Here is a 24500-nt window from a genome sequence, read left to right on the forward strand (position 1 = left end):
AGGAGGCACTTTTTTTCTGGTGGCTCAGATGGTAAAGAATCTGCCTGCAGTGCAGGAGACCAGGGTTTGATCCCTGAATCAGGAGGCTCTCCTGGAGAAGGGAATGGCAACCCACTCCAGTATGCTTGCCTGGAGAATTCCATGGACAGAGGAGCCTGGCGGGTTATGGTCCATGGGGTTGCAAAGAGTCGGATATGACTAAACAACTGACACTTTCCCTTCTCGTAAGACTAGCCTTTTGAGGGCAGATGTGGTTTCGGTACAGTGTTAGTCAAGCACTGATGGCAGTGTCTGTTTTTCCTAATTTCTGATTTCTGATTCATTCTTTGGATTGATTATTAAAATAATTGATGAGGATGCAGTCCTATTTGTTTTTTTCTGCTTCTAGAATCAGTGTAATATATAATGGTTTGCCGGGAGCATCATATGACCAGAATAGTGCTCAATGCAATTTCTGCTTTTTTGTAGATATGTGATCTTGGATATGTTTTTTAAGTTCTTCGGGCCTTAGCTCCTTACCTGCAAAAATGAGATATTAGCCTATCTCTTAGGAACATTGTGATGATTAAATTGCATCATTAATTTAAGGCATCTGGTCCCCTGAAATATGCTCCATAAATGGTAGCTCATACTTTTGGTCAAGGAAGAAAACTATCTCTTTATGTATTTTTCATCATTTTGTGTTAATTTTATAAATTCACTTTTTAGTGCCTGTCTCTAACATCTTCTTTTATAATTCCAGATGTTTTTCATTTGGTATTGGTGAAGGAGTCTCCACCAGCCTCGTAAAAGGCATTGCCCGGGCGTCACGGGGCACTTCAGAATTTATCACAGGCAAGGAGAGAATGCAGGCCAAGGTGAGGGACAGGCCTTGTGTCTAGAGGTGGCAGTATCAGCAGAGTGTGGAGCAGAGTGCGGCAACAACTCCCTGCCAGCATTCGTTTTCTTATATCCCCAAGAACTTGGGCTATATACTTAATGGGACTACTTTCAGCCTTATGCAGAAGGAGCCCAGGATATAGTTTTGGGAGAAATGGCATCTGGTTCTAGTAGTTGGAAGCCCAGAGCCAAGATGCTGGAATAGGTTAGGGCTTTAGGTTTAAGACCTAAAACAGAGAAACTGAATTTTGAATGTCATGACTGAGATTCTAGGTGTTTGCTTTAGGGCCTCTTTTGGTATTGTACCCCATCCTTTGTACAAATACTACAAAGTAAAGATAAAAGAACAGCAGTAATAGGTCTGGTAGTTTGGAAGAGGTGGTAGATTGATAGTCCATTTGCTTCATATCCACAAGGGAAGGCATCTTCCACCTCTGGTTATATTTCTAAATTCCTCTTTCCCAGATCTCTTATCTAATCCCTACCTCTCCTGGGTCTCCTTTCCCAGACATTTCCTTCCTTCCTTCATAATTATGTCATTCAATCTCTCAATGTTAGTTTCCTCATTTGTAAAGAAAGAGTAATAATGCCCATGTCCTGGTGTAGATGGTATTAAGGAATGGGTGTATCACGTATTGCATTGCATAACACCTGGCATGTGATATTCAGTTAGTAGTAGTATTGTTGCTGTTTCTATGTTTTGTGCTTATTCTGGTCTTTTTCCTTCCCCAGGCACTTAGAGCCCTGAAACGTTCTCTGCAGCCCGTGGTAGACGATGTTTCTCTAAGCTGGGATTTGCCTGATGGTCTGTCTGCTAAAATGCTTTCCCCAGAACAGACTGTCCTCTTTAGGGGTCAGAGATTAATCCTCTATGCCCAGTTGACTGGGACAATGCCGGTGAGTTCTCATTCTTGTCTGTTCCTCTAGTCAGAGTAGCTATTGTCCTAACTCTGCTCTGGGCAAGTCCATGAAAGCTGGTAGAGTTTCATCAAGAGATTTCCCTTGCCAGGTGGAGTCAGCCCGGCCCTTCTCTATTATTTCAAGTCTCTGACTTCTTGAATTGCCTGGTTCCCTATCAGAAATTTAATGGGTTGGGTTGGGGAGCTGCCCCATATCTATCCTTTCTTTTGGTAATCTCTTCCTTTGCCATTTTTACCCTTCTCTAATTTGTAGCCAGCAGAGGCAACAGGAGAAGTTTGCCTCAAGTACACACTCCAAGGAGAGAGTCTGGAGAATAAAGTGACATTTTCCCTACAACCCAAGCTTGATGCCAAGTGAGAATTCAGTGTTCCTTTGCTATTTTCTTTCTTTCTTGTTTGGTCTCTGCCATCCTTCAGGGTTGATTTCCTTCTCTTATTTTGGGGTTCAGTAGTGACCCTACCATCACTTCTCCTTCCTAACCCATTTGTCTCTTTTTCTTCCCCTAATGTGGTTTTTCCCTCCTTTTCAGCCTTAACTTTTGAGGGTCCTGTACAACTGACTTTTGTGTGCTTGTCCCTAAATCACAGGATTTTTTTTTTTTAGCCTCACCATTCACCGACTTGGAGCCAAATCCTTTCTGCAGACCAAGGACATGGGCCTCAGGGAAACTGCAGCAGGTGATAAAAAAGATGTGTTGAAAGTTAGCATGGAGTGTGGAGTCATAAGCTCCCACACAGCTTTCACTGCTGTCAACAAGGATCTCAACAAGCCAATTCAGGGGCCACTGGCTCCTCGGGATGTTCCAAGGCCAATGCTGATGTATGCTGCCCCAGTGATGCAATCCTTGTCACCACCGAGGTGTGGAACTGGTAAGTTTTACCCCATTCAAACTCATGCAAAAGAAGGGCCTCTGGACATCTGAACACAGCATTTAAAGAAAAAGTTTATGAAAGGTCCTTGTTGTTCAGTTACTGAGACATGTCCGATTCTTTGCAATCCCATGGACTAGGTATCCCAAGTATCTAGGGATAGATGGCAGAGGATTTTCCAAATGAAATTAAGAAGAAATTTAATGGGAAGATAATAAATGAATGTGTATTCAAAACAAAGGATATTCAGATGGGGTCATCAAAATATTAGACACTGCAGAAAAGTCAAGGTAAAAGCTGAAAAAGAGCTACTGGATAAATATCAAAGAAGGCCTTGTCAATCTAATGAAGAACAGTTTTATTGGCTTGGATCAGGAAGCAGTCCATATTACAGGATGACAAAGGGTATAAGTGAGGCTCCTTTGATGACTCAGTGGTTAAGAATCCACCTGCCAGTGTAGGAGACCGGGGTTTGATCCCTGGTCCAGGAAGATCACACATGCTGTGAAGCAACTAAGCCTATGAGCCGCGACCACTGAACCTGTGCTCTAGAACTCAGGAGCTTCAACCACTGAGCCCATGTGCTGCAACTACTGAAGCCTGCTCATCCTGGAATCCACAACAAGAGAAACTACTGCAATGAGAAGCCTGCGTGCTGCAACTTGAGAAAACCTACACACAGCAATGGAGACTCAGCACGGTGTTGAAGGTCCAGTTTAGTTTTGATTCTTTGACTTTTTTAGTGGCACCAGACTACTAAAAGGAACCAGGAGCTTTGGTATAAGAATGAAGCAGGTAGACTGTTGGCTTATACTGCGGTTGGGGTTTTGTCAGATGGGTGTGATGAAAAGGAAATTAGGGACATAGAGTTGATATTGATAAGAGAGTAGTATAGTGTTGGACCTGAGATTTAGGCTAAATGGGGAAGAAAGTAAAGATAGAAGGAAGTGTTACATTGGAAAAAAAATAGAGGAAACAGATTTAGAATCCAGATGAGGTCAAAGACATAGAGCCTGTTATACAGAGTGGAGTAAGTCAGAAAGAGAAAAACAAATATCACTATGTTAATGCATATATGTGGAATCTAGAAAAACAGTACTGATGGATCTATTTGCAGGGCAGGAATAGAGACGTAGATGTAGAGAATGGACATAATAGACACAGGAAGGGAAGGAGAGTGTGGATCAAGTTGAGAAAGTAGCATTGCCATATATACACTACCATGTGTAAGATAGCTACCTGCTGCATAGCACAGGGAACCCAGCCCGGTGCTCTGCGATGACCTAGAGGGGTAGAATAGTGGGTGAGGGAGGCTCCAGATGTAGGAGATACATACGTATACACACACGGTTACAACTGAATTGAATTGTTGTACAGCAGGAACCAACACAACATTCTAAAGCATTTATTCTCCAATTAAAAAACATAATCAATAAAAAAGAAAAGAAACTGGAAGAACTGGATCCTGTATTTTAAAAGTAGAATATTTTTAAAGTTTATTTTGTATAAGTGGAACAATTTGCTTGATAATAAGATTCTGACTTGGGAGGGAGTGGTGAAGTAAAGGGGAGGCTGAAGCCATTTGATTGAAGAAGTCAAGAAGTTTTAAATTAGGTGTTGGACAGGTTATCTGCATAGATAGGTGTTGACATCTCTCAAGGTGATGCAGCCTGCAATGAAGTGCAAGTCTGTGATCTTTCAGACACTCTAGTGGGTGATGGGAAGTGACAGAGAGGTTGGAGGTTGCCAGCAGCAAGGATATGAGGAGGGTAACCCAGGTGAGATTGGTAGACTGGTGACCTGGCTGCAACGATTGGGACTGAAGTGGTTTCCACCCACACCTCCCAAACCTGGGAACTTGGGATATGGCACCTCGAGCAATTTGAGGGGGTAGGGCAAGAACAGGTTTTAACAGTTTTAAGTTAAGATAAATAGTCGGAAGAAGCCTCTTGTGATGAAACTTAAGATGCAAAAGAGGTCTTTGTCCTGTGTCAAGAGTTCCAGAAGACAAAGTACAAAGCGCTCAGAGGGTGATGTTGTGTGCAGTAAGTGGGCTCATCATAGAAGAAAAAATGCACAGTAGAGACAGTGGCTGAACTGATCTGGATAGGAGGGTCTCAAATTATCCAGGGCCTTTGGCTACACCCGAACATAGAGGGCGCCTTGGTCTTTATGTCTTCACTGGTGTTTTTCAGCTCATTCAGAGGCCTTGTCCTACTTCCATCTTCCTTCTTGTCCCACTGATCATCACTCATTACTGCGGGGTATCCCACCAGCAGAATAATTGTGCTCCTGATCCTTTTAAGCCTGTGATTAAACAGAGCCTGTTATCTCTACGTGAGCATCTTTCCAGGGACTTTTTCTGACCAGTGTTTGTCTACCACCTGTATAGGACGAAGAACACACCTGGGTCTTGGTCATAGAAAAGAGAAGAAATGCACTTCCTTATCAGAGGCCCGTCTTGAGAAGCCAAAGTCTCGTGCTTGTGCCAAAAAGACCAATGTGGAAACTCATGGTCCAGGTGAGATGGGCCTCAGTCTTATCCTCTTTTCTATGGGAACTGAAGAACAGATCTTCAATTCTCTGCTATCTTGTGGCTTTCTTTGTTGTTGTTATTTAGTCGCTCAGTTGTGTCTGACTCTTTGCACGGTACCCTGCCAGGCTCCTCTGTCCATGGGATTTCCCAGGCAAGAATTCTAGAGCGGGTTGCCATTTCCTTTTCCAGGGAATCTTCCCGACCCAGGGATTGAACCTGTGTCGCCTCCATTGGCAGGTGGATTCTTTACACCTGAGCCAGCTGGGGAGCCCTGTGACTTTCTCTACCAGGAGTTACCTATTTGAAAAGCAGCAGGCAGAGGGTGAGATTTGTCCAGTCCCTATATTTGCCAGGGTCAGTCCCTACAGCTTATGACCCTGAAACCTACCCAGTAGAGTCTGAGTTGAGCCCTAGATAAATAAACCACGTTACCATCTCAGCTCACACTCCTTGCCTCTGGGCTGGGGCCCTCCTCCTGCACAACCCACCATGCGTGGGCCCCTGCTACACTGCCATTCTTGTACAGACTGGGTTTACAAATGGGTCTTCCTGATACTGTCTGATGATCGTCTGTCACCAAAGAGTGTTCTTGGTCACTGCCTTTTGTTTCAAGTAGCTGGCTTTTCATGTACATAACAAATGGAATCTAAGTACATTTCACCATGAAGGGAGGTCTTTTCTATTAAAATAGGCTTATAGGACATTTCTTTCTAGTCTCTCCGGTTTTGTAGCCAGAGTGTGTGCTGTACAATTATTTCATTCTTTAAAATCTTATTTGCACTCATTCTCATTAGATTATCACAACTTCTCTCCCGAGAACCATCGCGCAGGCCGGGCCTAGCAGGGAACAAACGAGGCCCCTGAGAGCTCCATCTAGTTCGCCGGATAACATCCCACAGCAGAATTCGGAGTCAGCAATGGCTAAACCCCAGGTGGTTGTAGCTCCTGTATTAATGTCTAAGCTGTCTGTAAACGCCCCTGAATTCTACCCATCAAGTTATTCTTCTAATTATACAGAATCCTATGAGGACGGCTGTGAGGATTATCCTACTTTATCAGAATATGTTCAGGATTTTTTGAATCATCTTACAGAACAGCCTGGCAGTTTTGAAACTGAAATTGGACAGTTTGCAGAGACCCTGAATGGCTGGGTTACAACAGATGATGCTTTGCAAGAACTTATGGAACTCATCTATCAACAGGCCACATCTATCCCCAATTTCTCTTACATGGGAGCACGCCTCTGTAACTACCTGTCCCATCATCTGACAATTAGCCCACAGAGTGGCAACTTTCGCCAATTGCTACTTCAAAGATGTCGGACTGAATATGAAGTTAAAGGTCAAGCTGCAAAAGGGGATGAAGTGACTCGAAAACGATTCCATGCATTTGTACTCTTTCTGGGAGAACTCTATCTTAACCTGGAGATTAAAGGGACAAATGGACAGGTTACAAGGGCAGACATTCTTCAGACCGGTCTTCGGGAGTTGCTGAATGCCCTCTTCTCTAATCCTATGGATGACAACTTAATCTGTGCAGTAAAATTACTGAAGTTGACAGGGTCAGTTTTAGAAGATGCCTGGAAGGAAAAAGGAAAGACTGACATGGAAGAAATTATTCAGAGAATTGAAAATGTTGTCCTAGATGCAAATTGCAGCAGAGATGTAAAACAGATGCTTTTGAAGCTTGTAGAACTCCGGTCAAGTAACTGGGGTAGAGTCCATGCAGCTTCAACATACAGGGAAGCAACACCTGAAAATGATCCTAATTATTTTATGAATGAGCCAACATTTTATACATCTGATGGTGTTCCTTTCACTGCAGCTGATCCAGATTACCAAGAGAAATATCAAGAGTTACTTGAAAGAGAAGACTTTTTTCCAGATTATGAAGAAAATGGAACAGATTTATCAGGGGGTGGTGATCCGTACTTGGATGATATTGATGATGAGATGGACCCAGAGATAGAAGAAGCTTATGAAAAGTTTTGTTTGGAATCAGAGCGTAAGCGAAAACAGTAAAGTTAAATTTCAGCATATCCGTTTTATAAAGCAGTTCAGGTTATGGTGATTTAGCAGAACACAGGAAAGCAAGAAAATGTGTCACACTTATACCAAATTAAGGATGTTGAGTTATGTTACTAATGTATGCAACTTTAATTTTGTTTAACACTCTCTGCCAAAATAAACTTTATTCCCTATAACTTAAAATGTGTATATATATATAATAGTTTATTATGTACAGTTAATTCCACTGTTTTGGCTGCAATAAAATCGATTTTGAAAAAAATGAAAAAAAAAAAAAAGATTATCACAGCTTCAGGGTCTAAGGTGGATTCAGAGCTCTGTACTCCCATTTGTTGTGGAGTTTTAGGCAAATTAGTTCACTTATTAGCACCTTAGCTCGCTCATCTGCACAGCTTCTCACCTCCTTGGGTTGTCACAAGAACCTTCTTGGGTTGTCCAAAAAGTTCATTTGGGTTTTTCCATAAGATGTTTTGAAAAACTTTTTGGACAAACCAATAGTTTGTGTTGGTTGTCTGTAGTGTCGTACTATCTCAGTAACTTAGAATATCCCCACTCTGAGCTTTCTAACTTATGAATCCTTTTACCAAAGTAGAAAGAAAAATTACCCAGGAAAATAAGGTACTGGTTTTTATTAATTAATTAGCAATTACTATTTGTAGAGAGCTAATTAGTGGCCTTCCAAGTACTTTACATTCTTTGTCATGTGTTAGGCTCTATTGTCTTGAATTTACAGAGAAGGCTGAGATTCCTGTTAAAGAACTGTTACATTTTGAGTGTTAACAGTGCTGAGTTTCAAACTGAGACTGTTGAAATCAGAGCCTTAGGTATTTTTTTCTTTTTCCATTGGAGTGGAACTGTTTCTCTGGTTACAGTTTTTCTTACCTACTAATTTTCCAAGATGCTGTAAGTACATCATCTCATAGGATTAATAGCCAGATGTGAGATACTTTTTATGAAAATTTTGTGGCCTTTAAGCAATTTTCACACCACCAGGATTGGACACCAGGCTATTCTTTGAGATAGACTGTTGACAGCTTCCATTATATCTGCTTTCTTTGGAAATTTTGATAATTGAAACCCAAGCTACATTTGTCTAGAATTTTTTTAATATACCTAAAGTTAAACCCATTTAAACATGACTGATGCTGTGTATAAAATAGATAACTAGTGAGAACCGAATGTGTAGCCCAAGGAACTCTACTCAATGCTTTGTAGTGACCTAAATGGGAAGGAAATTCAAAATTCAACAAGGGAAAGATACAGGTCGTTAAAGAACCCACATGATGGTGCTGTTTAAGTCTTACCCAGTCCTGTTTATTTTATTGTAGAGTAGAAACTAACATGACATTGTAAAGCAAACACATGCTAATAAAAATTAATTTAAAAAATAAAAATAAAATAAACGGGACTGGGTAAGACCTAAACAGCACCGTCTTGTGGGTCTTTAGTGGCCTGTATCTTTCCCTTGTTACTGAATGTTTCAGTGCAGTCAGTATGTCACCTGAGTGGCCTGCATTGTCACAGAGAGAGGGCATGTGTCCTAGGGGACACGACTGAAATGAGGATCTTGTGGTATCTGTTTAGTGCTGGGCTCTCACTGCATCCTGTCTCTGAATTCAGACCTGTCTCTCAGGATGCTCAGGGGCCACTAGCGCCATAATTTCTCATCCTCTCTTTTCTTCTCCCCCACAGTTGTTGAAGATAATCGTCTTGTAGAGTTGATTTCCCTTCAAAAGGCAGATGGTTCCTGGGATCTGAATGAAGGTCTGGCTTTGGTCCTGGGTATGAAGTTGGAAGACATACAGGCTGCACTTCCTGACAAGGTGAGGTTCAGAGAAGAAAAGAGAGTGTGTATATTTTTGTGAGGTTGAGGTGAGTACTGAGAATTGGGGTGAATCATGACTCACCTGAGGAAGGAGAATACAAGAAGTCATAGACTAAATTAACTTCTGAGAAATAGCAGTTGAAGATTTTTCTGGCTGTGTTGGAGCAGAAAGAACAAGGAATTAGTCTGCTAGTAGAAGTTGACGGTTTAGAGTTGATGGATGACAGAGGGAAAGCAAAAATCCTCTTTAATTACATTTTCTGCCAGTCATCTTAGTTATAATTACTTACATTTATTGAGCAATTACTCTATGCCAGCCCCTGTGCATTGCACTGCCCTTCATGACCTTATTTATTCATCAATCAATTAAATATGGTAAATCCTACTCATGCTGTGCTTAATAGATGAATAAACCAGGGTTCAAAGAAGTATGACAATATCTTTGAGTGTACTCAGCTAGTCAGTGGCAGAGCTGGATTCAATCTAGGACTATCTGTCTTCAGAATCTATGTTCTTTCTTCTAAACAGAGTGGTCTAGAACTTAGGATAGGTGAAGTTATCTTAACCAAAGTTAGGATAGGTGAAGTATCAATAGGGACAACTTAGTTATTTCAAATGTGTTCAAGTATGCTGATGAGGACAAATTATGTTCAAGAATTTCAAGGTAACTTACTGAATCCTCTAATTGAGAAATTGTTGAATATTGAGATATATGCCAAATGAGGCATATGAGACAAATGCCAAAAACTTGAAGGACACCCATCATTCTGAATTTTCAAAATGTGGAAGGTGATTAAATAAATTTTAAATATGCTATAATTGCCTCATCTAATATAGTATCCACTAGTCACCTGTGGCCTCTAAGAGCTTGAAATGTGACAATCGCAAGTGAGAAATTAAATTTTCTATTGAACTGAAATGTACTATAGTTGTGAAAGACAAACTGATTTCAAAGACAACATAAAAATGTAAACCATTCTTGATAATTATTTTTAAATTGATTACATGTTAAAATAATATTTTGAATATATTAAGTTAAATGTAATATATTAAATAATTCTATGTCTTTATTTTTACATGTGGCTGCTTGGGCATTTAAAGTTATATATGTGTCTAGCATTATATTTCTCTTGAAATAACTATTCTAAAACAAATAATTAAAGGGATAATTTACAAATAAGTGGAAGAAGATATGAGAATCATGAAGTTCTAACTTGGTTTCATTGAGAACAAGACATGTCTGACTAACATTTCCTTCCTTCTCGTGGTAACTGGATCAATAAATCAGGGGAATGAAGAGTCCTTCAATGAGGAATCTGAATTTTTAAAAAATACTTATTTATTTGACTGTGTCAGGTCTTAGTTGCATTATGAGGGATCTTTCATTGCAGTGCACAGACTCTAGCTGCAGGGTGCACGGGCTTAGTTGATTTGCAGCACATGGGATCTTAGTTCCCTGACCAGGAATCGAACCCAAATGCCCTGCATTGGCAGGCAGGTTCTTAACCACTGGGCCTTGAGGGGAGTCCCTGAACTTAACGTGGGGGCCTCAGGGAAATCTCTCTCTATGGTACAGGATGCGAATTCTTCAAGCTGGGCCACAGTCCTGGCAGTACTCTGGCTGCATGACAATGCTAAGGACATGGCTTGTGAGTGGGAACTTCTGGAAAGGAAGGCAGTGGCCTGGATTCACATCCACGCAGGTAGGAACCCAGTCCTAAGACCCCATCTTTCCCCGTGTTTAGGAAGCTAGCCATCATGCCAGGCATTGAGCCTCCAAGCCTGATAGAGGGTTACCAAGATAGGGTTCCCATATTTCCCTTCCCAACCATCCTGGTTCAGACCTTTCCTGATGCCCGAACTGGTTGGATGAGGGTGCAGTCTGAAATTGGGGGAGTGGAGGAGGTAGGTGCAGAGGGAAGGGGACATGGGTGGGGAGTGTGAGCTGTGAGAAGGACGTGAAGTGAGAGTGTGCTGTACTGAGTGCAGGACTGGCTGTGGAGCCCTTATTCCTTGGGTATTTATCGTTTCAATGCTGCTGAATATTTCTGGGGCCAGAGAAGAGTAAAGGGAGCCTGGGCAGTAGGGAGAAAAAAGTCAGGGGTATTGAAGACAGCTAAGTAGGGCTCAGAGAAGATGCTGAAGAGTTTAGGGGAGCCTGGGAGGAGAGCCTGTCCTCTCATCGCTGTCCCTCAGCCCTCATTTTTGTTTCCTCCTTCTACCAGGGTCCGTCAGGCACGAGCTTGTGAAAGCTGCAGTTGCTTTCATGAAATCTTCTGCGGATCCTGCCATCTTTGGCCCCTGAAGAGACCATCCAGAAGAATAAGTGCCTCTGCTTTGCTACAGTCCTTGCCTTCACCGTCTCTTCTGCTCTGATGTTTCTGTAGTTTACACCTATCCTGGCAGCTTCTTATCACACGAATAGTGGGCGGCCACACCCTCTTGCCTCTCAGTGCCAGATTCTCTTCGAATGTGCTTTTCCTTCCCCAGCTCATACTCTCAGCTGAGTGTCACGGGTCCCAGAATCTGTTCCCTTTCTTGGAGGAATTCAAAGCATTCCCAGGCTATAACGTTCCTTCTCAACTTTCCAGAATGACCACATGGAACACAGGTGATGTAGACTCCAGACTAAAGATTGAAGCAATGATGTTCAGGGAACGCTTGAATTAGAGAATTCTCTGCACTTTTTTCCTGTTTATTTTTGTTCTTAGGTACTCATCAGGACCAGACTGGACCAGGACTTTGCAGTTTTCTATTTTTAGATAGGAAGAAGAGTTGGAGGGGAGGTAGAAAGCCAACACTGGGATGAATATAAGCTTAAGATCACAAAGAGGGAGACTCAAGGGTCCACTGTGAGGTCTGGCACTTGGGGAGCTTCTTTTTAAAAAAATTTTTTTTTTTTTAATTTGGAGAATAATTGCTTTACAGTGTTGTGTTGGTTTCTGCCATACAACAATGTGAATCAGCCATAGTATACATAAGGCCTCTCTCCCTCTTGAACCTCCCTCCCACCCTCCACCCCATCCTACCCCTCTAGCTTATCCCAGAGTACCGAGATGAGCTGCTTGCATTATACAGCAACTTCCCACTAGCTATTGGCTTTACATATTGTAATATGTATGTTTTAATGCTACTATCCCAGTTCATCCCACCCTTTATTTCTTGGGGACTTTCTTGATTGATCCTGCTTGGGCTTTGCTCGCCTCTGCTACATGCCTTTCCTCCCACTGCCTTGGTGACTTGGGTTGAGTTATGTCTGTTAGAGACCTGTCTTTCTTTAATCCTTAAACATCTTAGTAAGAAAGCACTAATGGACTCCTTAGTCCTAGTCTGAACTCCTGAGGCTTCTAAGTCCAGATCTGACCCCATATAATATAGGAAAAAACAAGTTGAAGGGCAATTTTCTCTGAGACCTCAACCTAGAACACTCACCCCATGAGGAAGAAAGAAGCTCCTTGTGTTTCTGAAACTTACGTCCCATATACTCTATCCTGGTGGAAATGACCCTTTTTGATGTGTTGCCTTCTAAAATGCTATCATATCAATATTAAAATGGCCATCTCTACCCTGCACTTTGTTGTATTTGGTCTTTATTTATAGAGTTACTCACTGAACCTGCATCAGTTTTTATTATCCCTTGTTTTTTCCAGCCAACTTTTCTGGTGCCTCTACTGTTCATGCTATGTCCTTCCCTCCTATCTTCTGTTGTAGGCTGGTTTCCTATCATTTTTTAATGAGAAATATATATATACACACACACACATATATATATATATTTTTTTTTTTTTGCATTGGGTGTTAGTTGTGGTGTGTATGTCTTTACTGTATCATGTGTAATCTTTGTTCCAGCACATAGACTTTCTAGTCGTGCATGGGCTCAGTTGCCCTGAGGCATATGGGATCTTAGTTCTCTGACCAGGGATTGAACCTGCATCCCCTGCACCACAAGTGGATTCTTAACCACTGGACCACGAGGGGAGTCCCTGGCTTCCTATCTTATATGAGGCAGGTAAAGAGCACTGGCCAGAAAACCACTGTTGGAATCCTGACCATACATTTAGTCATGTGAGGAGGGACAAATGATTTTACCTTCAGGATCTTAGAATTCCCATCCTACAACTAAGGGATTAAACTAGAATTCTATTATTACTTTCATCTTGAATAGTCAAGCATTCTGAGCAAGACCACAATGTCTGTTCACTTAGGTGGAGAATGACCTAGAGCTGAGTCCTGTTTGGCTCTTGCATGAACTGGCATTGGGAAGATTTGCCAGTGGTGACTCACCTCCCAAGACTTTCTTCCAAGTTTACTATGGCTGAGTGCAACCTACACAATATGGCTCTGACATCACCGAGAAGCTTGCTAGAGATGCAGAATTTTAGGCAACCCCCAAAACTACAGTATCAAAATCTGCATTTTCACAAGTTCACCAGGTGATTTGTACACACATTGAACTTAGAGAAATAAGGGCTTAGTCTTTTCATAAAATAGGCTTGCATTCAAGTTTGTCATCTAGATCAGAGGTCCCCCAACTTTTGGGCACCAAGGACCAGTTTTGTGGAAGAATTTTTCCATGGACCTGGGGTGATGGGGACGGGGATAGTTGGTTTCAGGATAATTCAAGCACATGTATTGTGCACTTTATTTCTATTATTATTATATCAGCTCCACCTCAGATCATCAAGCATTAGATCCCAGAAGCTGGAGACCCATGATCTAGATAGTCCCTATCAATGTAATGAGAGAAAAGACAGGTTCTTAAGGACCATGACTCTTGCACAATTACCCTCTTCCACAAAATGACAGTCCTTTACATTTATTGTGTGGGGTGACTATTCCATTCATTGTTCGTCTCTCCTTTGTCACCCTCAGCTTCCAGACTTGAGACTTAGGAACTTCTAAAACAAAAAACAGAAGAAGGATATGGCAACCCACTCCAGTATTCTTGTCTGAAAGATCCCATGGATAGAGGAGCCTGCTGGGCTATAGTCCACGGGGTTGCAAAGAGTCAGCCAGGACTGAGCAACTGAGCAAAAACCAAAAAACAAAACAAAGGATAATCTTACTTATGTCTTCTTTAAATTGCAGAATCAACTCCCATTTTAAAGTATAAACTATAAACACCCATGCTTTTATTTTTCTAGTTGTGCTCTTGTGTTATGGAATGTTGTACCAACTATCAATTCCTCAGATCTAAACAAGTGTCTATCTTCAGAACCAACAAAGATATTTTATCACCTGCACCGAAGCCCACTTTCAAGGCTGGTGCTTTGTGTTTTAGAAAAATATCAAACACCATCTGTGCTGTCAGGAACTGATGATCTGGGCAAGGAGCCTGGGAAGGAAGCTGCTCTCATACTGGTTTTCCTTACTCTGTTCCTGTAGTTGTTTCCTGGCTGCTGCAGACTTGGCCAGAAGGAAGGCAGATAACATGGCCTCAAGATTCTTCCACTCAGACTGAGTCCAGTGCCTAAGAGTCGGACATGACTGAGCAACTTCACTTTGACTTTTCACTTGCATGCACTGGAGAAGGAAATGGCAACCCACTCCAGTATTCTTGCTTGGAGAATCCCAGGGACTGGGGAGCCTGGTGGGCTGCCGTCTATGGGGTCGCACAGAGTTGGACACGATTGAAGCGACTTAGCAGCAGCAGCCTGATATATAACTTTCTCTATTCCTTTACTTTTAACATGTCTTTATAATTAAATTGGATTTCTAGTGGTACACGTAAACACACACACCCTTTTTTTTGGGCCACACTGTATAGCATGCAGGATCTTAGTATCTCAACTAGGGAGTGAACCTGTGCCCTCGGCATTAGGAGCATGGAGTCTTAACCACCGGCAACCCACTCCAGTATTCTTGCCTGGAAAATCCCATGGACAGAGGAGCCTGGTATGCTACAGTCCATGGGGTCGCAAAGAGTCGGACAAGACTGAGTGACTTCACTTCACTCGTGTTTTTAGCTACTCTGACCATCTTTGAGTTTTAGTTAGCGCATTTTGTAATCAGTGATATAATTGGCTTAATATTTACTAAGTTTGCTTTCTATTTCTTACATCTGTTTTTAAACATTTTCCCACTTCTTTTGGTTTTAATTAAGCATTATATGTGATTTCATTTTATCTCCATTCTCAACATATCGATTATATTTCTTTATATGTATTTTTAGTTGTTTCCTTAGAATTTGCAATATATATTTAAAACAAATCAGGTCCACCTTCAAATAGCACTATCTTACTTTACATGTAGTTCAGGTACCTTGATGAGTTAGAGAGTTTTCATAATTCTTTCATCTCATTCATTGTGGCATTGTTGTTCATTTCTTTATAATTATCCAGTGCATTAGTATTACTTTAAAAAGTTATCTTTTAGATTAAGAAAAATAAAAGATTTATTTCACCTTTATTTATTCCTTCTCTGACACTCTCTCTTTATGTAGATCTGAGTTTCTGACCTACATTATTTTCCTTCTTTCTGAAGAATTCCTTTTAACATTTCTTGCAGAATAGTTATCCTGGAAATAGATTTCCTCAGATTTTGTTTGTCTGAGAGTATTTATTTCTCCTTCACTTCTGAAGGATAGTTTTACTGGCTATTGAATTCAATATGCTGTGCTTAACTATTTCAACACTTTAAACATTTCACTCCACTTTTTCCTTGGTTGTATAATTTTTGGCAAGAAATGTGTTGTAATTCTTATCCTTTTTCCTTAGTGGATAAAGTGTTTTGCTTGACTCTGACTTTTTTCAAGATTTTCTCTGTTTTTGTTTTTTGTAGCATTTTGTTTACTAAGCTAGAGATAGTTGTGGGAAAGCTTGGAATGGAAAAACAAGAGTACCTCTTTGGTTACAGTGAGTTTGAGATGCCTAACATCCAGACCCCTACACGGAGATATTGAATAACAAGTCTAGAATTCAAGGGGGGAAAACTGGACTAGAAATATAAATATGTGAATGAAGACAGGATTTAATATTGTTAGAATGAATGAGAGCAAAACAGGAATGAATATAAACATAAAAAGCTAACCAATTAAACCCTGAATATATATAGTTACACACACATATATTTACATATATGTGACACAAAGATGCATCTTTTTTATCCATATTTTTTTTAATTTTATTTTATTTTTAAACTTTACATAATTGTATTAGTTTTGCCAAATATCAAAATGAATCCGCCACAGGTATACATGTGTTCCCCATCCTGAACCTGTATCTTTCAGGGTAGCTGTTACTAAAAGTTTTGTTCTTTCTGAACCATGGCCTACTTGTCTGCTTGTTCCATGGAAACTGGATACTGCAGTTTGCTTGACAGACTGGGCTATATCTCAAACCTGCTAGGTCAGTCATCTTTCTGTGAGCACCTGGTCTGCTCCATCACACACAGGGGCTGTTTCAGTACTGTAGCCTGCTGAGGGTACCTGAACCATATCCCAGCAGTTGACCGGCTCTCATCATGGGAATGGGGACCACAAAGAAATGCAAGGAATCGCTTAAGAACTGGTAATAACTAAGGTGCCAAGCCACTCAAGAGAGTTTCCTGGGATTCAAGTCCCTGATATTTCTGTCATACCCGTCTCTCCCCAACAAAAATGCAGAAAGTATGTTTCATTCCTATATTTATTAACTTAATTCCTCCATTAACTGGGTTCCACTTCTTTCAGAGAAACCATTAAATTGTTAGGAAGCCCAGTAAAGCAAATGAACACTTTCTTACCAGAAGGAAAAAAAGAAAAAGAAAGGAGGGGGAAAACAGATTAAGAAATTTATGACCAAGTAAGTAGCCAAATCTTACTCTTCCATTTTGGCTCACAGTCCACTTCTTCACTGCTGAGTTTCTGCAGATGAGAGAAGGAACTTTCACTTGGTTACTCATGCCAGACCCCATCCCTACCAACAAACAATAAAGCACCTGTCACTGGACCGAGAATGCCTGGACTTAGCCCTGCTATTTATAATCAGAAAGTTCTGCTGAGTGATTAGTTGAGAAATCAGTTGTTGCAAGAATGTGCTAGTGACTTACTTGAGTTTTGGAGTAGAGGAAAAAAGGCATTAAACAAGGCAGGGCCTTTTTTCTGATTAAAACAAGAGTGATCCAAATAAGGCAAGATTTCCTACAAATAAATTGTAGCAAGACAGCTCCCTTGAGAAATACCTACTGAAATTTCTGAGACTTGATTCCTATGAAACAAGACATATTCTGAACAGGTTTTCTTCTCTTTCTCTCTCTCATATCATCTTGCCATGGAATACACGATAAAAATGGTAATAAGGCATACACTAAGAGCATACACAACACTCCTCCAAAACCCTCGAGTGAATCTATTAATTCTCTCGCACAGGGCCAGCTGCTTTCTGCACGGGGTCGTCTTGAGAAGCAGTGATAATGCACTGAAAGAGGGCTAAGCTTGGACATGACTGTGTTCTGCTGTCTAACTTTATTTTAGGAAAGTCACAGGTGCTCTGAGTCCAATGGCTTTACTTGTAAAATGCAGTTAATAAGAACTACCTTACATAGTTATTGAGAAAATTAACTTTAAAAACATGAAATTGCATTGAAAAACTCACTCACCACAAATGTAAGGTGATATTAGTTATGAAAATCAGAATTGCTGTTGTTGTTCAGTCGCTCAGTCCTGTCCAACTCTCTGCGACACCATGGACTGCAGCACGCGAGGAGATGGTGATGTCCTTCACCATCTCCCGGAGCTTCTTTCAGCTCATGTCCATCGAGTTGGTGATGCCATCCAACCATCTCATCCTCTATCATCCCCTTCTCCTCCTGCCTTCAATCTTTTCCAGCATCAGGGTCTTTTCTAATGAGTCGGCTCTTTGCATCAGGTGGCCAAAGTACTGGAGCTTCAACAGCATTAGTCCTTCCAATGAATATTCAGGACTGATTTAGGATTGAATTATTTTTTTCTTTATAACTCAAAGGGAAGAGTCATGTCATTCTGGATCCATTAATCGACTCGATTACATTAGATAAGTCACTTAAACTCTTTGAGACTAAATTTTCTACTAGAAATAATAGTGTTTACTTAATGGAGAGCACTCAGCAGAATTCTGGCATATAGGAAGTGCACAATAAATATTAGTTATTATTAAAACTGTGGTATATTCACAAAAGAACTAAAGAGTCTCGATGAGAGTGAAAGAGGAGAGTGAAAAGCTGGCTTAAAACTCAACATTCAGAAAACTAAGACCAGGGCCTCCAGTCCCATCACTTCATGACAAATAGAAGGGGAAAAGGTTGAAGCAGTGACAGATTTTCTTTTCTCAGGGTGTGGAAGCTCCAAAATCATGGCTGGTGACTGCAGCCATGAAATTAGATTACTGATTCTTGAAAGGAAAGCCATGGCAAACCTAGACAGCATATTAAAAAGCAGAGACATTATTTTGCTGATAAAAGTCCACATAGTCAAAGCTATGGTATTTCCAGTAGTCATGAATGGATATGAGAGTTGGATCATCAAGATGGCTGAGTGCCAAAGAATTGATGATTTTGAAATGTGGTGCTGGAGAAGACTCTTGAGAGTCCCTTGGACAGCAAGGATTTCTAACCAGTCCTTCCTAAAGGAAATCAACTCTGAATATTCATTGGAAGGATGGATTCTTAAATTGAAGCTCCAATACTTTGGCTACTGATGCGAAGAGCTGACTCATTGGAAAAGACCCTGATGCTGGGAAAGATTGAAGACAAAAAGAAAGGAGGGCGACAGAGGATGAGATGGTTAGATAACATAACCAATTCAATGGACATAAACTTTCCAGTATAAATAAAATAATTTCAAAATTAGTAAGAACTTGAACTCAATTGCCAACAAAGGTCCATCCAGTCAAGGCTATGGTTTTTCCAGTGGTCATGTATAAGATTAATAAAGTTTTTTTTTTTTTTTAAAGATAGTTCCAGATTTCTTTAAAAGTAATTTCTGTTAAAGATTAATAAAGTTTTTTTTTTTGAGATAGTTCTGGATTTCTTTAAAAGTAATTTCTGTTAAAGATTAATAAAGTTTTTTTTTTTAAGATAGTTCCAGATTTCTTTAAAAGTAATTTCTGTTAAAGATTAATAAAGTTTTCTTTTCTTTTTTTTAAGATAGTTCCAGATTTCTTTAAAAGTAATTTCTGTTAAAGATTAATAAAGTTTTCTTTTCTTTTTTTTAAGATAGTTCCAGATTTCTTTAAAAGTAATTTCTGTTAAAGATTAATAAAGTGTTTTTTTTTTTAAGATAGTTCCAGATTTCTTTAAAAGTAATTCCAGTGGTCATGTATAGATGTGAGAGTTGGACTGTGAAGAAAGCTGAGCGCCAAAGAATTGATGCTTTTGAACTGTGGTGTTGGAGAAGACTCTTGAGAGTCCCTTGGACTGCAAGGAGATCCAACCAGTCCATTCTGAAGGAGATCAGCCCTGGGATTTCTTTGGAAGGAACGATGCTAAAGCTGAAACTCCAGTACTTAGGCCACCTCATGTGAAGAGTTGACTCATTGGAAAAGACTGTGATGCTGGGAGGGATTGGGGGCAGGAGGAGAAGGGGACGACAGAGGATGAGATGGCTGGATGGCATCACTGACTCAATGGACATGAGTTTGAGTGAACTCCAGGAGTTAGTGATGGACAGGGAGGCCTGGCGTGCTGCGATGGGGTCGCAAAGAGTCGGACACGACTGAGTGACTGAACTGACTGATTCATTCAAATTGAGAAAAGCCTTAATGGCATACCTGAAGGATGATTTGTTTTACATTTTTCTTGGATATTTCCAGACAAGGAAATAACTATATCATAAGGATTGTTTACTTCATTGATGTATAATTTCTAATAATTAAATTTTTGGCATTGAAAATAAATCTGTCTTTCTACCAGATATACCCATGATTCCTGAATCATCACATGGAAGAGTGCAGACAATGTTTATCTATCAGCCCTGGAAGACTTTTTTAAAAATTTAAATTTATTTATTTTAATTAGAGGCTAATTACTTTACAATATTGTATTGGTTTTGCCATCAGTCAGTTCAGTTCAGTCGCTCAGTCGTGTTCGACTCTTCCCGACCCCATGAACCGCAGCACGCCAGGCCTCCCTGTCCATCACCATCTCCCGGAGTTCACTCAAACTCATGTCCATTGAGTCGGTGATGCCATCCAGCCATCTCATCCTCTGTTGTCCCCTTTTTCTCCTGCCCCCAATCCCTCCCAGCAACAGAGTTTTTTCCAATGAGTCAACTCTTTGCATGAGGTGGCCAAAATACTGGAATTTCAGCTTTAGCATAATTCCTTCCAAAGAAATCCCAGGGCTGATCTCCTTTATAATGGACTGGTTGGATCTCTTTGCAGTCCAAGGGACTCTCAAGAGTCTTCTCCAACACCACAGTTCAAAAGCATCAATTCTTCGGCGCTTGGCTTTCTTCACAGTCCAACTCTTGCATCCATACATGACCACAGGAAAAACCATAGCCTTGACTAGACGGACCTTTGTTGGCAAAGTAATGTCTACATCAACATGAATCTGCCACGGGTGTACACGTATTCCCCATTCTGAACCACCCTCCCACCTCCCTCCCCGTACCATCCCTCTGGGTCATCCCAGTGCACCAACCCCAAGCATCCTGTATCCTGCATCGAACCTGGACTGGCAATTCATTTCTTATATAATATTATATATGTTTCAATGCCGTTCTCCCAAATCTGTCTGGGTACAAAATTCAAATCTCTGGAGTTCATCATAGTGTTGAGCTTAAAAACACTGGCTTTAAAATTACAGTCTCAGTGCAGTCAGTTTTTAGTTGTGTGATCAGTTATTTAACCTGCTTTTCAGTTTCTTTGTTATGTGGTTTCTTTGGGAGATTAAATGTAATACTAAATTTTAAGAATTAGCGTAACACTTACTGGGGTTCAATCCCTAGGTCAGAAAGACCTCCTGGAGAAGGAAATGGCAGCGCACTCCAGTCTTCTTGCCTGGAGAATTCCATGCACAGAAGAGCCTGGCAGGCTACAGTTCATGGGGTTGCAAAGAGTTAGACACGACTGAACAACTAACACTTTCACTTTTCTTTAGCATGTGGCAAATGCTTACTGTGAATTTTTAACTGAACACTAGCTATTTAGTCAATCATTTTTGGGGGGAGAAGGTTTTCAGCCAACCCCTTTATTTACACTGATCACCCTCCATGAATGTATATTTGTCTTTAGGAATATTGACCTGAAGGACAAATAATAATAGTATATATAAAGCAAATAATAACTGATGAAGTTTCTACCTGGAAAAGTGATGTTTATTAGAGATAACCACGTAGTTGCATGGATATATAGATAATTTCAAAAACAGTAGACAAAGGATATCACAAGGAAAAGTTTGAAGGTGTAAAAGACAACCAAAAAAGAGATAGCATTGCAGGTGATCTAAGCTTAGAATTGGAACTCATGCTACCATGCAAATACTCCTGGAGGAACACAGACATTTCCCACTTCAGAGAATTCCTTTCTGATGATCGCACTACTATTATTTCACAGCTGGATGATGAATAAGATCAACGGACTAATTGCTCCCTCAGAGCTATCACTAATTCCCAAATAAAGCTTCAGGGGATCTGAATCAACTTCCAAGGAAGCACTCCTGGAAGCAGGAGTGTGTATAGGTCTCGAATGCACAAACCCTAAGAGATTCAATTCCTTATAAGTAGGAGAACTAAAGTGTGTTTGGCTGGAGCACTCTGTTCTCTGCTCAGAGGCAGTAAACATGTGGTCCTGTTATAACACTGGAGAATGTGACTCCATTCTCAGGTGGACTATGTAAGTGTTTCAACCTCTGCCCATGCCCATGTCTTATCATTAACTTCTGCCGCCACCCCCCACACTTGGGGACCACATAAAGGGAGCTTCCTGGTTCTTGAGGCTTCTTTTTCCTGAAATGGACTTTAAAAATCAAACAGTATTATAGAACCATAGGTTATTGTAGTATTTGGTACACTACTTGCTGCTATTCTTTCTTTTACTTAATATTCCAAATTCACCTTGGGACTTAATATTTCTAAGTCCACTCAGAAAACGCTAAAAGGACTAGAAGAACCAGAGCAGCATCTCCTGATAGAGTTGGGGACATTGTACCTCCCAAGTCTGGAAGGATGTAATCTGAAGAGGATGTGATGTAAGTCTATTTAATAATATTATTTCATAGAACATGTATTTGCAAATAATTTTAGAATGCCAACATTGAAGAAAGATATTTAAACATATATTTAAGAAACATAAAAATATGCTTTTCATTAGGATTTATGTTTTTCCCAGATACTTTCATAGAAATTGCATTAACTTTATTATGGCACCAGAGTATCTTTGTTGTTGATGTTTTTGCTAAGGTAATTATTATTTTCATTTTGTATATGAAAAAAGTATATGTATGGAAGATATTGTATAAATTATTTGAACTACTATAGCTAATAAGTGGCAAAGCCAGAATTAAAATTAAATGTTCTGATTCCTAACACAATTTTTTCCTGATTATTTTTCAGAGGGTAATGCATAGTGGGAGTTTGCCTCTCGAAGATATTTTGAGATTTCAAAATATAAGTGTTCCTGAAAAGAGTGAATCCATGAATTAAACAACTGTAAAGTGGTTTCTAACTTGACTGGAAAATGATTTGAATATATCTCGGAACTTCTGGTCTTGTCATAAACAACCATCAGCCTCTCAAGACATTCCTTCCAAGAGATTGATAAACTGGCTGTAAAATAGCCTTTTCTTAATACATGATATTTTTAATATATGATATATTTAATACATGATATTTTTAACCTGCCATTCATAGGAAGGCAGGTTGTTGCTTGTTAAAAACAGCCAATGTGCTCATTGGCAAAAAGCTTAATAATTTGATATTGGTGTTTAGACCTCAGTGTTCCTGATCCCTTTTCAAGGTCTGACTTCATCACAGCTATGAGGAACGCCTCGGTGGTGACTGAGTTTATTCTGCTGGGCATCCCGCACACAGAGGACCTGGAGACCATGCTCTTTGTCCTGTTTCTGTCCTTCTACATCTTCACCCTTATGGGGAACCTGCTCATCCTACTGGCAATTGTCTCCTCCGCTCTGCTGCACACTCCCATGTACTTCTTCCTGTGTAAACTGTCTGTGTGTGACATGTTTTTCCCCTCTGTGAGTTCCCCAAAGATGCTCTTCTACCTCGCAGGGAACAGCCGAGCCATCTCCTACGCAGGCTGCGTGTCCCAGCTCTTCTTCTACCACTTCCTGGGTTGTACCGAGTGTTTCCTGTACACGGTAATGGCCTATGATCGCTTTGTTGCCATATGTTACCCTCTGCGCTACACAATAATCATGAGTCACAGAGCATGTGCCATCCTGGCCACGGGCACCTCATTTTTTGGCTGTATTCAGGCCACATTTCTAACTACACTCACCTTCCAGTTGCCCTACTGTGGCCCCAATGAAGTGGATTATTTCTTCTGTGATATCCCGGTCATGCTGAAGCTGGCTTGTGCAGACACCTCAGCCCTGGAGATGGTGGGGTTCATCAGTGTGGGCCTCATGCCCCTCAGCTGCTTCCTTCTCATCCTCACCTCCTACAGCCGCATCGTCTGCTCCATCCTGCAGATCCGCTCTGCAGACGGCCGAAAGCGCGCCTTCTCCACCTGCAGCGCCCACCTCACTGCCATCCTGCTTTTCTACATGCCAGTGGTCCTCATCTACCTACGGCCAACCCCAAGCCCCTGGATGGATGCAACTGTTCAGATCCTGAATAACCTGGTCACGCCCATGCTCAACCCGCTGATCTACAGCCTCAGGAATAAAGAGGTGAAGTCATCTCTGAGGAAGGTCCTATATCAGCTGGACTTCCTTCCTGAGCAGAGGTAGAGAAATCAGTAGCTACTACCTCAACTGTACTTCATAGTTTTATGGAATATTACTGTATGGAATATTCACAAACATCTTTGAGAGGACAGATACTATTATGATTACATCCATTTTGTGATGTGTGGACTAAGACTGGAAGCGATAAAATGGCTTGTTAAGGACACACAGGGTTTCCAGGTGGCAGTAGTGGTAAAGAACCTGCCAGTCTATACAGGGGATATAAGACACGGGAGTTCAATCCTTGGGTCAGGAAGATCCCCTGAAGGAGGGCACCGCAACCCTCTCAAGTATTCTTGCCTGGAGAATCCCATGGACAGAGAAGCCTGGTGGGTTACAGTCCATGGGCTCATAAAGAGTTGGACAAACTGAAGTGACTTAGCACGCACGCGTGTATGCAAGGACACATAAGGAGTGAATGGCAGAAAGAAGACTCGAGGGCTGGCTTTCTGACCCTGGGACATGTGTGTTATCATGCTGCTGATAAGGGAAGGAGGGAGACCACTTTTTGCTTCTTCAGCTTCTCAAGATCTGTTTCTGTCATCCTCTTGCAGCCCCTCCTCCTCTTCTTTCCCCCT

At 40.9% G+C, this 24500-nt stretch overlaps 3 protein-coding genes across 3 annotated transcripts in view; all 3 read left to right on the plus strand.

Moving 5' to 3' along the window:
• The window catches only part of VWA5A (von Willebrand factor A domain containing 5A), a 31302-nt gene extending 18673 nt beyond the window's left edge, over nt 1-12629 (plus strand). The window contains exons 12-19 of the mRNA XM_014480426.2: nt 743-857; nt 1612-1776; nt 2053-2153; nt 2404-2669; nt 5062-5190; nt 8925-9055; nt 10634-10760; nt 11283-12629. Of these exons, the coding sequence (XP_014335912.2) occupies nt 743-857; nt 1612-1776; nt 2053-2153; nt 2404-2669; nt 5062-5190; nt 8925-9055; nt 10634-10760; nt 11283-11362 (1114 nt within the window). The 3' untranslated portion in view covers nt 11363-12629. The remainder of the gene's footprint in view (nt 1-742; nt 858-1611; nt 1777-2052; nt 2154-2403; nt 2670-5061; nt 5191-8924; nt 9056-10633; nt 10761-11282) is intronic.
• On the plus strand, nt 6035-7408 carry LOC102279303 (polyadenylate-binding protein-interacting protein 1). The gene has a single exon (XM_070365029.1). It carries the CDS (start codon nt 6123-6125, stop codon nt 7224-7226), a length of 1104 nt encoding a protein of 367 aa, XP_070221130.1. The 5' UTR covers nt 6035-6122; the 3' UTR covers nt 7227-7408.
• Nucleotides 12630-22989: 10360 nt separating the features above from the next.
• Nucleotides 22990-23925, plus strand: LOC102285556 (olfactory receptor 10D1B). The gene has a single exon (XM_005902684.2). The coding sequence runs from the start codon at nt 22990-22992 to the stop codon at nt 23923-23925; it is 936 nt and encodes a 311-aa protein (XP_005902746.2).
• The last annotated feature ends 575 nt before the right edge of the window (nt 23926-24500 follow it).

Source organism: Bos mutus, chromosome 29 (genome assembly GCF_027580195.1).
Source record: "Bos mutus isolate GX-2022 chromosome 29, NWIPB_WYAK_1.1, whole genome shotgun sequence".
NCBI lineage: Eukaryota > Metazoa > Chordata > Mammalia > Artiodactyla > Bovidae > Bos > Bos mutus.

Excerpts from the sequence above, each read along its gene's own strand:
- LOC102279303 (XM_070365029.1), top strand. The coding sequence starts at position 6,123 with ATGGCTAAACCCCAGGTGGTTGTAGCTCCTGTATTAATGTCTAAGCTG.
- LOC102285556 (XM_005902684.2), top strand. The coding sequence starts at position 22,990 with ATGAGGAACGCCTCGGTGGTGACTGAGTTTATTCTGCTGGGCATCCCG.